Genomic DNA, 17,193 nt, shown 5'->3' on the forward strand with positions numbered 1-17,193 from the left:
TAGTTGCAATCGGTAATTTATAACTCTCATTTAAAGTTTAGTCTAGAAGACGAGAGAACGTTTTAAGACGCAAATGCCCAGCAAGTCCATGAACCTGTTTAGCACCAGGTACGCGGCGCACACTGTCTTTCTCTTTCAATAAAGCACAATAAAAAAAATCAGATCCAGAAAAAAAAAACTTTAGGAATAGTGACTCTCACAGAATGATAACATTACTTAAACTGTTGTTGAAGAAGGTCCACGCTGTCTGATTTTACACAAACAAAATGTAATTCAGTCGTATTCCTGCAAAACTGATACAACTGAATTGGCAAACTATTCAGATATCTCAGTTTAACTACAGAAAAGTACTGTCTTGTTCTCGAGTCCTCTATGAAACGGTTAAAATATGAAAAAAAATCAACTGACACCTAAAATATACTTACTTATGTTCACATATTTTAAAAACTTAAAGTGTTTAAAACTTCTGCCTGCCACACTTCCAAAATGATAAGCAATCAACAAGGACACTCAACCCTACCTGAATATCAGTCCGTGTAGTATTTCACTCTGAACGTCCAGTTCCTATTCACTTATGGCAGGGAGAGAAATTCAGGCATCTGTACCAATCACCCTTTTTGGAAAGTTGCATCACGTTTGCGCAACGCACGGTTCATTTCTTCTTTTGCTTTTTCCCCCTTGGTAAATATACTGTATCATAATAAATTAGCTTTCGCGCGAGTATCTTGTGAAAAATTAGCAGGTAACGTACGTACTCCATTTTGAAACAGGTTGTGCAAGAACTGAGAAGACGTTGAAGTTGAAGCCATCGAAAAAAGATTGGTAATGATACACAACACATGAAGCAGCAGTATCTAATGTATAACTACAATCAGCAGCAACACAATATTCCCTGGTGGTCTCCGATCACTTCATGGCTTTTAGACATGGCCCAAAATGGAACTCGTAAACCTGGATTACTGAGCCCAATTTGTGCTCTTGGTGAATTTTGTTGTTATTGACTTGTCCCACAGTCAGACGAACGTAAGCAAACTAATAATAATAACATATCATCCAAACAACTGTGCCTATTTTGGAGTATAGAGTCCCTGTCACTACACTGGGGCATTAGGACCAACACAGGCCACAGCGTGAGCGCCCCCTGCTGGCCCCACTAACACCACTTCCAGCAGCAACCTTAGTTTTTCCGAGAAGGTCTCCCATCCCGGTACTAACCGGGCTCACACCTGCTTAGTGTTAGTGGGCTACCAAGTGACAGCCCGCAGGCACAGAGTACACATGTTCTCTTGTCTGTTGCTTGTGGTCTCTGCTCTGCTGCTGGTAGCTGTGTGGAGATTCAGACCTTGTACACAGAACAAAGCTGTAACTGGAGCATAATAAAGGGAGAAGTGAACTCTGGTCCTCCTCAGCCTTTTTCTTTTTCACTTTCTTAATGATGTCTAAGACGCTTACAGCTGCATACTCTTTCTAGAAGGAATGGTGGCAAAAACACTGCTTAACAGATCAATGTAATGATTATTGCAGTAAGAGGGCTTTTCTGCATCCAGCTCTGAAACAGGCTGCTCCCTCTCCTTCGTCTCGGTAATCTGACCGCGGAGGAAGGTAATTAATACTGCAGGTGCTGCTTGGAGTCGTGGGCAGTGCTGTTCCCCTTGCAGCGACTGTAGGGGAGCCCATTTCGTACCTCCACTTACTGCGGCAGTACTGCCTGCTCCTCACACAGGCCTGATGTCACGCAATCCAGGAAGTGGCTTTAGGGCGGAATAATCTGTGGTCTTGGCTTCTGTTCTCTGAAGAGAAATGGAAGTGGCGGGATTGGACTTGGGGTACCTGGGAGTTCACTTGGGAGACATTGGTCCATGAACAATTATATAAATAAAGTAGTTTGAGTTTCTCACTTGTAAATATCGACATTCATGATCGCATAAATGCCATGATTTCAAGGGGAATTGAGGAGGGGGGCAGTATTACTAAATTTTGGAACAAGTAATAGATTCATTCCATGCTGAAAGGAAAACTTTTTGGCTGTGGAGCCCTCTTCAGGGGTGAGAGGCGGGAGCAGGAGCCAGAAAGAGGCCAAGCAAGAGGTGTGAAATGAACTGGAGGTTCCATTTCACACCTATTCTGCCTTCAAGAAGGCTCCATGGCCGAAACGTTGTGTTTTTTCTTTTTTTGAGGCGACAGCAGTGTGCCAGAACGCTCACCGCACATCAGCTATCAGTGGGGAGGAGAGCAGAGTAATGAAGCCAGTTCATAGATGGGGATTATTAGGAGGCCCTGATTGGTAGAGGCCAAGGAGAATTTTGGCCAGGACAGCGGGGTTACACCCCTACTGTTTTTGAGACACCCACTGGGACTTTTAATGACCACAGAGAGTCAGGAGCTCGGTTTTACGTCCCTTCCAAAGGAAGGCATAGTGTTTACAGTTTAGTGTCCCCGTCGCTATACTGGGGCATTAGGACCAACACAGGCCACAGCGTGAGCGCCCCCTCCTGGCCCCACTAACACCTCTTCCAGCAGCAACCTTAGTTTTTCCGAGAAGGTCTCCCATCCCGGTACTAACCGGGCTCACACCTGCTTAGTGTTAGTGGGCTGCCAAGTGACAGCCCGCAGGCACAGAGTACACGTGTTCTCTCGTCTGTCTGCAGCTCCTTCACTAGCGCCAACATCCCAGGCTTCTCGATCACACGCCTGCTTACGCGACACTGTCTCATTCGCTTTCTGATGCTCTAATGTAGCGGGTTTGTCTCGGCAACACGACTAATCAGTTCATTGATCTGAAATCACATGTGTAGCACAAATTAAGACGTAATTTGAGTGGATTTGGGATTCATGTTAAACGAAATGTAAAATAAGACAACTACACATTGAAAGGCCTGCCTACATTTTCTATAATTTCATAATGCCCTATGTGATTGAACAGTAAGGCAAAACCATATTTGACTAAGAATACGTTATCAGCAGGGATTTAGTCCTAGCCTGAGGTGGACTGGATTTTGCTGTAGTTTTACATTTTTATTTTCTCAAAATCCTCAAGAAAGGTAACGAAGTGCACCCCCTGGACGTCTTCACAGCCAGCACTGGGACGATATGACGCCATTTAAGGTAGAAATTGGATCATAATGCGTAATTACAACAGAACGTACTGACTCAGCCGGAGAAAATGGAAACATTAAATAAAAGAATACGTAAAACATCACCGGTCCTATTGTTTCATGATCGCTGCTCTGATCTTCCCCGACTCCCGCGCTCTATCCGGGCTCCTCAGTACGAGCGGACACTGAGTTTGTTCCCGTGAGAATCTGCTTTCTCTGTCGGCAAACCTGAACCTCATTAAGAGAGAATATCCGTGTGCCTTTAAAAAGACGTACTTGGCAAACAGTAGCTATCGTGGATTTGTTCTCTGTGGGAAGCAAAATGTGGGTTTCGGGCATTTCTCTCTTCAGCTTCTTGGTGTTCGGGCGTTTCTGTGACGCCGCTACATGGCGCTCAGCTCCCGGACGGCGAACCGGTATCACGCACAAGGGGGCTGTGTTTTACGACGTTCCTCGGTTTCCACAGCAGGATACGCCGCTCGGGCGCGCTGTGTAGGTAGCGTGCGGGGAGAGTCAAATCGTGGTGCAAGTCAGGAGAGACCTGTTCGGTACCGGTCAGCTGATCAACTCCTCGGACGTCAGTCTGGGAGACTGTGCGGCCACAAGGCAAGACGACGCGGCGCAGGTCCTGATCTTCGAGTCCGAGCTGCAGGCGTGTCGTAGTTCGCTGACGGTAGGGTGTCCGGCTTTGACATTCTAGCTTCGTATTTTAATGGTGTGCCTGCTTCACCTGTCGCTTCTCTCCTAGAGCGCGCCAGAGGAGCTAGTGTACAGCTTCTCTCTCAACTACACCCCGCGGGCGATTGCCAACACCCCCATCGTGAGAACTAATGGCGCCGTTGTCGGTATTGAGTGTCGCTACATGAGGTGAGGGAGGCATCTGCTGTCCTGCAGGGTCCACGGAGCTCCAGGGCTGAATAAGGACCGTGTCACTCTGCCGGAGTCTCTTTCCCAGGTTTTACAATGTGAGCAGCAGCGCCCTGAAGCCCACCTGGGTCCCCTACACTTCCACCAAGTCTGCGGAGGATGTCCTGGATTTCTCCCTGGTGCTCATGGCTGGTATGTGCTCCTGTAGGGAGAGGTGCAGCAAGACTCCCTTTCGCACTGGGGATGTCTGCTAGAGAAGATTGCTTTGTTGAATTGGCTTGACTGGGGGTCTATGAAGGCTTGCTCCCAGTAACCGGAGCTCTTTGAAGGGATCTGTATTTGGGAGACGTTCATCTGGTTCTCTGCTATTTTCCTGCTGGACCTATTCGTCGCCATGAGTAATGGCTCCTCTCCAATGCTAGATGACTGGAGCTCCCCAAGGACCTCCAACGTGTTCTACCTGGGGGACGTCCTGAATATTGAAGCCTCCGTCAGCCAGGCCGACCACCAGCCCCTCCGGCTCTTTGTGGACAGCTGTGTGGCCACCCTGGTGCCTGACCAGACCTCTACCCCCAGATATGCCTTCATTGAGAATCACGGGTGAGTCCTGTGCCTTCTGATGGAGGAACTGCTGTGCAGACGGTGCACTTGCAATGACCTCCCCTCTCCCCCAGGTGCCTGACTGATGCCAAAACAACAGGCTCCAGTTCTCAGTTCATGCCAAGACCCCAGGACAGCAAGCTGAGGATGAAGCTGGATGCCTTCAGGTTCTATCAAGATGCCAGGAGCTCAGTGAGTGTCTTCCTGTGGCCTCTGGGCTGTGAGGAGGTTTAGCTGCAGTGGAGCCTCTGACTGAAGGTGTGCTGTTCCAGATCTACATCACCTGCCTTCTGAAGGTGACTGCTGCTTCCCAGAGTGTGGACTCCCTGAACAAGGCCTGCTACACTACTGGGAATGTGTAAGTGAGGAGGAGGGTGTTGGCTGCAATGTGCTCTGATGCGGGTGTCTGCAGTGATGCCTGTCCTGCTGTAGGTGGCGGTCTGTGGATGGGAGTGATCAGGTGTGCAGCTGCTGTGACTCCAGCTGTCCTACTACCAAATCCAGGCACTGGATGAGAATGAAGAGGGATCTGGGATCTAAAGAGGGTGAGACTCTCTCTTGCTTGTGGTTTCTCAAAATGAGGAGAGGGGCTTCTAGTTCTTGTAGATGCTAGTGTTCCACTCCAGTAGTATGAACATTGGTACATTGAGGGATTGTGAGCAGAAGTCTTCATAGAAAACCGTGGAACTGTATGCTGTACACGATCCCTCCTGCTCTTATTCTTGGGGAATATAGGCAAAATGTCGGACTGCAACTGTTCTCTGGATTGCGACATGAAAAGGAGCGTTACAAAGGGTGTCCTTCCCTCCAACATGCTCCTTAAATCCTGGTCAGGCTTATGTGAAAGTGAATGCTGTAGGTATTTCAATCCAGAATTCCTTCCAGTTGCAGCTGCTGAGTGGGAAGGCGATGCCACAGTTGGTCCTCTGTTTGTGCTGGGAGAGCAGGCTGTTGACAGCCCAGCAGAGGTGAAAGGTCGGAGGTCTCAGCTGAGAGCACAGGAGGAAGGTGATGCAACAGGTAGAGGAAGCCTTTAGTACCCAACCTGTATACTGAGTGGAGTGTCAGTGGGACTGAACTGGTCTAAAAGCATCTCTATGGTAGAGCAGTGTGAGCTAACCTGTCCTCTCTTTCCAGGAGTGTCTGCTGAGCCTGTGATCCTGGCTGCTCTGGGGGCAGTGGTGGGGCTGGTCTGTGTGGCTGTGCTGGGGACTGTCCTTTACAGGAGACTGCAGAGCAAATCCACTGAGCTGTTTGTGATGGAGAAATAAAGGAGGGATTGGAAACTGTCTCTCTGTGTGATACTTGTTCCTTTCTTAATCCAGTGCAATAGATCTTGCCACCTGCTTATTGCGCTGACCTCTCATGTCCTCATCATGCTACCCTGTTCAGTGTCTTTGCCACAAGCACTGTGGGCAGAGGGTGAACAATCCCTGGTGGGCTTGGGCTGTTACTGCACTGGCTCCAGTGGCTTTCAGCTAGTCTGACAGCCTTTCTTGTGCAGATGCTTGGCATTTAACTGCAGCTCCACTCTGTAGAGTAGATGCTACGGGTGGGGAGCTTCTCTGCAGCTGATGATGGCTGCTTCACTGTTCACCGCTGCTGTAGTACTCACGGGAGCAGCCTGGACTCCAGGCTGTTACACGTCCCCTGCCAGCAGCACATGGACGGTTGATTTTGCTTCTAATTCAGGTTCTAGTTGACACAGCATCCTTTTATGAACGCTAGAGGAGAGCCACAAGGCAGCCACGTTTATAGGGTTGCCATGTGAGGCTCTTTACGGTCACTGAGACGCCTGATATGGTTCTCGTTTTCTTTGATTTTATGGAGTAACACGTTTTAAGGGATCTGACTTTCTTACTTCGTTATGAGGTGAAAATGTTCGTTCGGTACCGAATGGAGCGGGCGTAGGACTCGGGGAAAGGTACACGCACACACAGGGACAGGGATTACAGCGCTACACCTACACTAACAGACACGAAGGGAAGAGCCTGTTTCCAGCCTCTATCCCCCTATATACAGTACAGTCCCCTAGTCCCGCCCCCCAAGTGCTCTTTCCAGCCCGCCCTGCGTCCGCATGGCTCTACAGTATTATCAAACTAAGTGTGTGGATGGAGTTTAGGTTTTTCTAAACAGTATTGTACTTAGGCTTTCGTTCTAATACACAGTACCGGCTAAGACAAGAGCCTAAACAAAATTGGCTTGCATGAGCAGAAGAGATGTAAACGAAGGCTGAAAACCGCCGCAAGATCCTCCAGCTTCCTGTGTGTCTCAAACATGATGCATCATGTTGAGATGCGAGTGGAAAATTCCTTCTGCTACCTCTTTCTGTTGCTGCTGCGGAGGATACGAATGTCCAAAAATGGCCCATTAGCATTGAGATCGTAATTTGTTTCTGAAGCGTAGAAAAGAAAATCGGGATAAGAGATCTCGAAAGAGGGGAACGCCGAAACCAGCCATTGTAATAATGCATAAAATGTAATCATATGTATTTCATTTGGGTTGGGGTCCGTTACATCCATGTAACTAACAAACGGTAGACATGACCCATTGTCAAGCTAGAGACGTCGACTATTCGAGGTCTTTCTTACTAGAAGTTAGCAGATTCTCGTTTGCCGCAACTGTACACATGCCGTATGTCTACAAATCGGCCCTACCCAGACAAAAGCGTGAAAGCACAGTTCAGCGATTATGCAATGCGCCTTAAAACGCATTGCTTTCCGTGCGGCTTCTCCAGTATTTTACTAAATGGAGGTGTGAATTCAACCTGTAGCCGCTCTCCTCAGAGCTCAAGCGGATTAAAGCATACCTGAGGTCCACAATACAGGCACAGTTCTAGAACGTTTTCGATCAAACTTTCCCATCTTCACAGCTTTGCTGATCTCGCCTCCCTTGTTACTGATGGCACTTGATTTAAGCGTTTTACCTTCATCTTTATTTCTGCTATTGCTTTCCACAAAGGTTTCAGTGCAGTACTTTTTAAGTTATGATTTGCTATCATTCTTACGAAGCAGAGGTCCTATTTGTTAAGAATTCTCACAAATCAAGGTCAGTGTACAGGCAAAGGTTCAAACAGGAGCTCCCAGGGTACTGTGGACTAGGCAGGCTCGGAGTCAAAGAAAGAAACTAGGTGGAGGCAGGAAAACAGGCTCTCAGTAAGAACACGGCTCAGTACAAGACACTCAGGAGGTTGAGGCAAGACTTCGCGAAAAAAACGAGGCTTAGACAGGCTTTATATAACGTTTAAAACTTTTCGAGGGTGTGGCAAATGAGGTGATGACAGGTAGCACCCAATCACAAATCGTTGAACAGAGATATATTTTTGTACTTTCCATTTATGTGTATTGGGTCAAAATGTTGTGATCCCAGATCACCAGCTTGCTCTTAATTTTTCCTATGCCGAATCCCGGCAAAACATTTGAAGCATTTCGAAACAGTGTGACGCCATGAAGTCGCGTTCAGCCTGGTCACGCGCCTTTTCATACGGACTTCGGAGCAGTGTACAGTATGGTAACGCTCTGCTCCAAATGAATCGAAGCAGTTTCGAGTCGTGTTTCTTTAAACCAGTCGCATAAGCAAGATCAAACGATTCCTGGCTCAAACATCCAAATATATTAGCAGCCCAATGATGTGCAATTTTAAGCAGTGCTGATTTTAATTGGATTTCAAAATCACCGCTGAGGTTCTGTTTCCTCACTTGTTAACACATCACGGATGAAGACAATTCTTAAGAATGACGCTGGAGAGAACCAGCAGAGCGATCTGCGCACCTGGACTCAATTCCTGACCCTGGAGACGCGCAGAGCGTCTGAGCTCCTCGTGCGCCCGCTTCAGCCTGCTGCTGTCCAATCGCCGAGCTCAGCCGATCAGCGCGCAGAGAGAACTTAAGGCGCTGAGCGCGGCTTTCCTCTAGTTTCTCTCCGAGTTCCGCCATGGAGAAGTCTGGGGTCAGTGGGAAAGTGTGGAGTCTGTGTGCCTTGCTTTTTGTGTTGCTGGATGTGGCTCTAGCCCAGAATCAGAAATGTCTGGTGAGCGATAATGACAAGGTGGTGTGTGGAGACCCGACCATCACGAGAGCCGACTGTGAAGCAGGAAACTGTTGCTTTGATCAGACAAGCCAGAGGCGCTGCTACTATGGGAATGACGGTGGGTTTGTGTAACCTGCGCATTTCGGAGCAGGATTCCTTTTTTTATACTGGGACTGAATCCAGCCTTTGTATCCCCTCAGTGACTGTGCAGTGCACCAGGGATGGTCAGTTTGTGGTTGTGGTGTCCAGGAATGCCACCAGCCCTCCGCTGAGCCTGGACTCGGTCAGTCTGCTGGGGGGTGGCAGTGCAGCCTGTGGCCCTGTTGGCACCACTGCTGGCTTTGCCATGTTCAAGTTCCCAGTCAGTGCCTGTGGCACCAGGATGAGGGTGAGTTGCAGCCAGTGTCTTGTTCCCAGAGCGCCAGCGTGTGCAGGCTGTGCCCGTCATGTCCCCACCCCTGTTCCAGGTGGAGGCTGGTGCTGTAGTGTATGAGAACCTGATGAACTCCAGCTTCGAGGTGAGGCCGGGACCTGATGGCTCCATCACGAGGGACAGTGCCTACAGGTGGGCAGGTTGCCTTCTCCTTCCTCGGCTCCCCTCGGCCTGTGCCAGTTCCTGATGGCCGGCTTCTTCCTGCAGGCTGTTCTTCCAGTGCAAGTATGCAGATGATGAGCTGGTTCCTCTGCAGGCAGTGGTCTATACGGTCTCTCCACCCCCTCCAGCAGTGTCCCCAGGACCTCTCCGTGTGGAGCTCCAACTGGCAAGAGGTACCTCTGCTGAGCCTTCAGCTCTGCTCGGCTGCCCTGCAGGGTGAAATAGTGCTAAAGCTCCCTCCTCCTCCTCAGGAGAGCAGTATGACTCCTACTACAGCGAGGGTGACTACCCTGTGACCAAGGTCCTGCAGGATCCTGTGTATGTGGAGGTTCACATCTTGCAGAGGACGGATCCCAATATTGTCCTGACGCTGGGAGACTGCTGGGCCACTTCCACCCCAAGCCCTCTGAGCCAGCCCCAGTGGAGCCTCCTGGTTGCTGGGTAACCTGTCCTCTGTAGCTCTTGCTGGATTCCCCACTGCTGACCCCTGCTGGCAGAGCTCTCACCCTGCTCCTCCTGCTGCAGGTGCCCATACAGAGATGACGACTACCAGACCACTCTGATCCCTGTGGGCGGCTCCTCAGGGCTGCTGTACCCAACGCACTACCAGCGCTTCATGGTCCGGATGTTCACTTTTGTGGACCCTGCCTCCCAGCTCCCCCTGAAGGAGACGGTAAGGAGCCGTGGCTGGGAGGCACCATCTTGATGCCCCAGGGCAGCTGACCTTCTCTCACCCCTGCTCTGCTCTCTCCAGGTCTACATCCACTGCAGTGCAGCGGTGTGCCAGCCTACTGCTACTGACCGCTGTGTCCCAACCTGCATCAGCAGGAGGAGTGAGTACCTGTCGCATGTCGGCTCCAGTGCTCCAGCTGAGGGGTAGCTGTTGGCTGCTGAATCCTGGTCGTCGGTCCTCCCAGCAGTTCTTCTGTTCCTCTTCCAGGAAGGGCAGTTGCTGCAGCACGCGGGGGCTCCTCCAAAGACACTGCAGTGGTCTCTAGTGGAGAAGTGATCCTGACTGCCTCTGAGCTCCCAGCCCAGGGTGAAGCGCATCAGCTCTGGTCTGAAGGTGAGAGGCTCTGCTGTGTGAGCGGTGTTGGCGTGTTGCTCTGGCTGTGTACTGACTGCTGCCTGCTCTCTCCTCAGTGCCCCAGGTCTTCAGCTATGGTTTGCTGGCAGTAGCTGCCTCCACTGTGCTTGTGGTCTCTGCTCTGCTGCTGGTAGCTGTGTGGAGATTCAGACCTTGTACACAGAACAAAGCTGTAACTGGAGCATAATAAAGAGAGAAGTGAACTCTGGTCCTCCTCAGCCTTTTTCTTTTTCACTTTCTTAATGATGTCTAAGACGCTTACAGCTGCATACTCTCTCTAGAAGGAATGGTGGCAAAAACACTGCTTAACAGATCAATGTAATGATTATTGCAGTAAGAGGGCTTTTCTGCATCCAGCTCTGAAACAGGCTGCTCCCTCTCCTTCGTCTCGGTAATCTGACCGCTGAGGAAGGTAATTAATACTGCAGGTGCTGCTTGGAGTCGTGGGCAGTGCTGTTCCCCTTGCAGCGACTGTAGGGGAGCCCATTTCGTACCTCCACTTACTGCGGCAGTACTGCCTGCTCCTCACACAGGACTGATGTCATGCAATCCAGGAAGTGGCTTTAGAGCGGAATAATCTGTGGTCTTGGCTTCTGTTCTCTGAAGAGAAATGGAAGTGGCGGGATTGGACTTGGGGTACCTGGGAGTTCACTTGGGAGACACTGGTCCATGAACAATTATATAAATAAAGTAGTTTGAGTTTCTCACTTGTAAATATCGACATTTATGATCGGATAAATGACATGATTTCAAGGGGAGGTTTGGGGTGGGGGAGAGGTGCAGTGGGCAGTATTACTAAACTTTGGAACAAGTAATAAATTCCTTCCATGCTGGAAGGAAAACAACTTTTTGGCTGTGGAGCCTTGTTCAGGGGTGAGAGGCAAAGGTAATGTAGTGGGAGAACAATGGCTGGGAGAGAGGAGGGGAAAGAGCAGGGGACAGAAAGAGAGGCCAAGCAAGAGGTGTGAATTGAACTGGAGGTTTCATTTCACACTTATTCTGCCTTCGAGGAGGCTCCATGGCCGAAACGCTGTTTTCGAAGTGACAGCTGTGTGCCAGAATGCGCACTGCACATCAGCTATCAGTGGGGAGGAGAGCAGAGTAATAAAGCCAGTTCATAGATGGGGATTATTAGGAGGCCCTGTTTGGTAAAGGCCAAGGAGAATTTTGGCCAGGACCCCAGGGTTACACCCCCTGGGATTTTTAATGACCACAGAGTCAGGAGCTCGGTTTTACGTCTCATCCGATGGAAGGCATAGCATTTATAGTCTAGTGTCCCTGTCGCTATACTGGGGCATTAGGACCAACACAGGCCACAGCGTGAGCGCCCCCTGCTGCCTCCACTAACACCTCTTCCAGAAGCCTCCTTCGTTTTTCCCAGGAGGTCTCCCATCCAGGTACTGACCACCAGGGTCACACCTGCTGAGCCTCAGTGGGTTGTCAGTTGTGAGCTGCAGGGTGATTTAGCTGCTGGCTTAACGACAAACTAGATAACTGCCCAGGGCCCTAAGGCAACCAGGGGCCCCTCTTAATGTGCAACACAAAATATTTTTCATCGGAACCTTTCATAAATATGAAACAATTTCCCTCCAGTGGCTCTTTCTGTTGCTGCTTTGCTAATCTAGACTGTTAAAGTTTGTTATAAATTATAATATTGTAGCGCCACGGCGGTCACTTTAGCCATGCTCATGCAAGGCGGGCTGAGAACAGCACCTGGAGGTGGGACTACGGGACTGTATATAGTGTGACGGAGTTTGGCAGACAACCTCTTCTGTTGATGTCTTTTAGTGATGGTGCAGTGCTGTAACCTCTGTCCCCTGTGTGGGTACCTTTCCTCGCTTCTGGTTAATAAATGTGTTGTTAGACCCCTTCCCCAGTCCTAAGCCTGCTTTTTTCTGTATCAAACCCCATGGTCATTACAATATTATTAGTTGTGAATGTAAGTGTAGCAGTTTATTTCACTATGTAGTAAATGACTCTTTGTTGTAAGATGAGTATCTGTGCGGTTTCAGCTGCTTCTAAACCGAATGCTATTAATTTCATTTTTGAAAGTAGTAAATACTGTGATGATCAGTTTATTAATCTGTCATGACATCTACATCTAACATTTAATGAAACATTACAAGTGATTTTTTTACTTGCGTTGCATTCTGTGTTGTAATGGTTTATAATTAAAATTATGTGATTGCAAATGGTAACACACGTCCAAAATTGCGTATATCAGGCGCTGAGTAAAGGAAGTGAAGAAAAGAACAGGATAAACGGAGGTGCGACAGATCAAGTCACTGTAATAATTCATTTGCATTTCATTTGGTTTTGTGTCGATCAGATCCATGTAACTAATGAATGGTAGACAAGCCAGATTTTCTAGACAGACACATACAGTAGACTACTTGAGGTTGAAGTAGTTCAGGTGGGACAAGACAAGTAAGACACCCGAAGAAGGCTCCACAGTCGAAACGTTGTGTTTTCTTTCTTCCCTTTTCAGCATGGAATAATTCTATTACTTGTTCCATTGCAGACTACTTGAGGTTTTTTACTAGAAGTTACAGTTCAGGTGTTGGAGACATTTTTCCTGCTTCCTCTTAAAAGACAGGAGTCCATCTCAGAAATTAAAATAAGTTTTTATTCAATCTGCATGAGAGTGAAACACACAGAGATGCTCTGTGTATATTTCTCAGAGTACTTAAACTAGAACAGTCCTTAAATACTTGTCATCTATCACGCTTCACTGTGCTCATCAGATTGGCAGTGTTCCAAAATCACGCACATCTTCTTAATCCCCTATTTGCTAAAGATAACTTCTTTTAATGCAATTGGCTACTTAGGTTCGTAGCACACGTTCCTGTATAACAGTATAGAATTACATAGTAGCCCTTGTGTCCAGCATTCTTCCAATCCAGTTCAAACCTGTTCTGAATGTCCACCTTATAAAATATTGCAGCTTCAGCAGAACAAGTGTGTACAGAGTTCACAGAGACCTCTCAACAAAGCAAATTACTTTCCATGTTAAAATACATGCTGTCTTTGTAAACTGTGTACTTCTTGTTTTCATTTGTAAGTTATCATGTGTTTTTCAAAGCTGGTTAAAAAAACATTTTTTGTAACGGGAGCTGGTCCCGACTCCCGTGAACTGCGTAGTTTAGGACCCTGTGCAGACGGTATAATCCAGAAGTGACTGGAGAAGGGCTACAGGGAAAACGCGGTGAGGAATGGAAGGGATGGCAAACAGGGGGCAGTGCAGACAGTGATCCAGGTGCATGGGGCGAGCGCAGGCGTACAAGTCCAAAACAGTCCAAAGGGCAAATCAGGAAGCAGTTCAAAATCCAAAACCCGGTGATCCATCCAAGACAAGACATGACAAGAATAAAAACAGGAACAGGATCAGGGACAAGGAAGTTAAAAAATGGATCGACGAGGTCAGGCACTCTGAACACTGGACTCAGCTGGTCAGGACACTGTTCAGAAGCCTAAGCCTTCAAGCCACGGACGTAAGGCGACTTGATGCTAGGTGGGCCTCCGGACATCCGTATTCCAATGCAGAGCCCTGAGCTTCAGAGGCACGAGGTTTAAATAACAGGGGCAGGAACAAGGGGCAGGTGTACGTGATAATGAAACTAAAATACTAGAGGAGGGATGACAATCGTGACAATTTTCTAGTTATAGTATATAATTCATTCATTTAATTGTTCTAAATAGTACAATAAGGATGGGCTGGGAGCTGATCATAGTAGTGAATGCACAAATCATGATCTGGAGGGGCCTCTTTACCAAGATCTTGCCTAGGGCCCCCAAAAAGCTAGGGCTGGCCCTGCTTATGGTTATTATGTAAACGGTAACATTCAGGTGCAACTAGGTTGAAGGCATACAGTAAGTCATGCACTAAGACATTAATACTACATTTTACAGCAGATATTCATGACATTTTATTTTCTTCTCCACAGAATAGGAGTACCTAATGCTTTCTGAGTAACATGCAACAACAAGTTATTTACTGAATGACTGACTCATCTGCTCTACATATTCTGGTAACTGACAAGACGTGGTATTTTTTTAATACGGTGTTGAAAAGGCAGAATTTTGCAAGAGTGTGCTCACCCTGCGGTCCATGTGGATTCTAAAGCCCCAGTGCAGTGATTGGGACACAATACTATAAAAAGGGTGCCGTCCTAAGAATGAGACATAAAACCGAGGTCCTGACTCTCCACGGTCATTTGAAATCCAAGGATATTTCTAGAAAAGAGTAGGGGTGTCCTGCCCAAATTTCCCACTGGCCTTTACCAATCATTGCCTCCTAATAATCCCCATCTCTGGACTGGCTTCAGCACTCTGTTCTCCTCCCCACTGAGAGCTGGTGTGTGCTGAGCATACTAGTACACTATGGCTGTTATAGCATCATCCACCCTCATCATGGGTGATGGTGGACAGGAGTCCCCATTACCTGTAAGGCACTTTTAGTGGAGTGTCAAGAAGAGCATTATATAAGTGTAAGGAATTATTATAATAATTTTAATCATAGCAATAACAAAATGCCAGTATTACTAAAAAAGAGACAATGAAGGGATTTTGTATGATTGCAAGAAAGTGAGCCTACAAAAGAAGCAAATTAATAGAAATAAGCTACAAACAGTATTAAGCTTTAGTTTGGTGACTTCAGTAAAGTAAATTCAAAGTTCTGTGACATCACTGCCTCCCCCTTTAATTGTGCTCTCTAATGCTAATGAATTTTGCAAAGGAGTTTTTTTCCTTTTAAGGGTAGTTAGTGGGACAAAGAGCAGTCTCAACAGTGAAAACAGTAGAGAGCCATGCGAGGCTTATTTAGCATGGGGTGAAGTAAAGTAGGAAGCAGGAGACAAAGTAGTGCCTTTGAACCCACGTTCAATATGAACTGTCACCAGCAGGAAGTTTAAATGGAATACTGTAACTCTCAGCTAGCAGTATAACACATCCCTGTGACGAGAAGCATTTTAAATTCAATGAAAATGCTTATTCAACATGAATGAAGACAAGTGAATCGAGCTGCAGTAAGGGTTGAATATTACTTTAGATAAAACCAAAATTAATTCTGTGTTGCTTTTTCTATTGTATAGCTTTCACTGCAGATGTGTGACTCACACATCTATATTTTGTGCTTTTCTCAGACTCTCATTCTAGTAAAAATGCCCCTCCCCTCTCTTGCAAGCACTCCCAATCTAATCTTCTGTCTCCAACACATACACACTCAGCCTCTCTGCCAGACTGGGTTTTTCTGAGAGCAGCAACTTGTCTGTGTCAAACCTGCCCTGCCCTGCCAATTATTTCCCAATACACATGCTTCTCTATTGGGAGTATCCTGTGAAAATACAACAGAACTTATTTTAGTATGAGTCATTACAGCTGAAGTTATTAGAAAAAAAAATGTTTCTCATCGCAGTAGCACTACTGCAGATCAGTCAATAGTTTTTTTTAGTTTTCTTTACTTTGGATGCATTTTCCCACCTTCACGTTTTGCTATTACGAAATCTCTCTGACGTGTGCACACCCTTCTTCACTCAGCTTCTGGTTACCAGCCATGTTTCTACCAATGGGCAACACAGAAGAATAAGAAAGACTCTCTTTGATTCTTCTCTTCATTCATTTTCATTTTAATCTGAACATTTTTTACATATCAGTAATTTATACTGAAAACAAAGTGCTTTCTAACAGTCTTGAATATTCATAACTTTATAAGGACACTCACAAGGTGTCACGCCCTCTGTAGCCAGAGGGCGCTCCTTCTCTGTCCTGTCCCTAGTTTCTGGTCTGCTGTCCTTCCGGTCCCTCTCTTTCTCTTGGGCTATATATTTCCGGGTCTTGCACTCTGCCATGGCTCAGCATTGACGTTCGGATGTCCTGAGACCCGCCTAGCACCAGGTCGCCCCACGTCCGCTACCTGAGGGCATAGGTTTCTATTCGGCATTCCTGAACTCTTTGCACTACGAGCCCGGGCCTTTTTCCTGTCTCGCCGCTACGCATATGGGTCTTTTTCCGCTCTCCTGCTGCCCTCGGGTAGTCCCTTTGGACGTCCATGACACAAGGACCAATTACATGTTTTCTTTACTTAATATGGCTCAAGCTGTATGTGAATGCAATGCCAGACTTAACCCTGTTTGTTTTCTAATCACACTGAATGCTGTTAAGTGATTAATTATGGTTTGCCTGATTGCCATTTGCACATGAATACATTAATTGTGTATGTCTGGAAGCCAGTGTGTGAGTTCAGTGTCCATTGCAAAACAAAGAGAATTTACAGTTAAGCCCCTTTTTGGATAACATAACACATGCACACAATTAGGAGAGACTAACCTAAAAAGGCACAGAAAATTCCATATATATGAATGGCATAAGATGTTTCTAAAGAAAGAACATCATCATGCAATGGACAAGTTTTTACCTGTTTTCAATGGTATCCCAGAGCTTAAAATGTGTTTATCGAGGAGATTACTCAAAAATCCCTTTTATCTACCTGCTTCCAGTCCTCACCATCCAGTGCTTTTTCTACAACATAAGAAAAGCAAGCCTTCACAACAGCCCTGTTCTGCTGCATGTTCTAAGAATCCATTCCTTACAAAGCTTCCTTTTACAGAGTACTGTATAAAGCTAGGATCTTTAGGGTTAGTTGAAACGTTTAATTATGTTTTTGCCTTTTCCCTGGGAATGGACTTGAAATTGCCCCTTTCCCCTATTATTTTTAAATTTTTATCAGTTTCTTAACCTTGCTGCAATCAAAGTTTCTTAATTTCTTAATGCCTTGCTGCAAGCTAGGTGTTGAAGGAGAGGACTCTGTGCCACACAAATCTATTTCATTCAATATCAATTATCTATATCAATGATCAAATACCACAAAATTAATATATCTACACAAATAATAAATCTTCATCAGTGATGAAGTGGCATCACTAG

General features: G+C 46.9%; 1 protein-coding gene and 1 pseudogene across 2 annotated transcripts; both read left to right on the forward strand.

The window, feature by feature from the left end:
- Window positions 1–73: 73 nt before the first annotated feature.
- LOC148838173 (zona pellucida sperm-binding protein 3-like) lies at window positions 74–5,833 on the forward strand (annotated as a pseudogene). Its single transcript, XR_016090831.1, has 11 exons — window positions 74–108; window positions 1,014–1,023; window positions 3,562–3,768; window positions 3,844–3,962; window positions 4,051–4,154; window positions 4,385–4,562; window positions 4,637–4,754; window positions 4,835–4,918; window positions 4,975–5,107; window positions 5,448–5,582; window positions 5,700–5,833. The product of XR_016090831.1 is annotated as a zona pellucida sperm-binding protein 3-like (transcript).
- A 2,661-nt stretch (window positions 5,834–8,494) lies between these two features.
- On the forward strand, window positions 8,495–10,459 carry LOC148838174 (zona pellucida sperm-binding protein 4-like). Its single transcript, XM_088911495.1, has 9 exons — window positions 8,495–8,708; window positions 8,791–8,978; window positions 9,058–9,155; window positions 9,231–9,358; window positions 9,437–9,626; window positions 9,711–9,858; window positions 9,940–10,018; window positions 10,126–10,251; window positions 10,329–10,459. The coding sequence occupies exons 1-9, from the start codon at window positions 8,495–8,497 to the stop codon at window positions 10,457–10,459; spliced, it is 1,302 nt and encodes a 433-aa protein (XP_088767621.1).
- Window positions 10,460–17,193: the final 6,734 nt, after the last annotated feature.

The sequence above is a fragment of the Atractosteus spatula genome, chromosome 3 (assembly GCF_055471065.1).
Source record: "Atractosteus spatula isolate fAtrSpa1 chromosome 3, fAtrSpa1.hap1, whole genome shotgun sequence".
Taxonomy (NCBI): Eukaryota; Metazoa; Chordata; class Actinopteri; order Semionotiformes; family Lepisosteidae; genus Atractosteus; species Atractosteus spatula.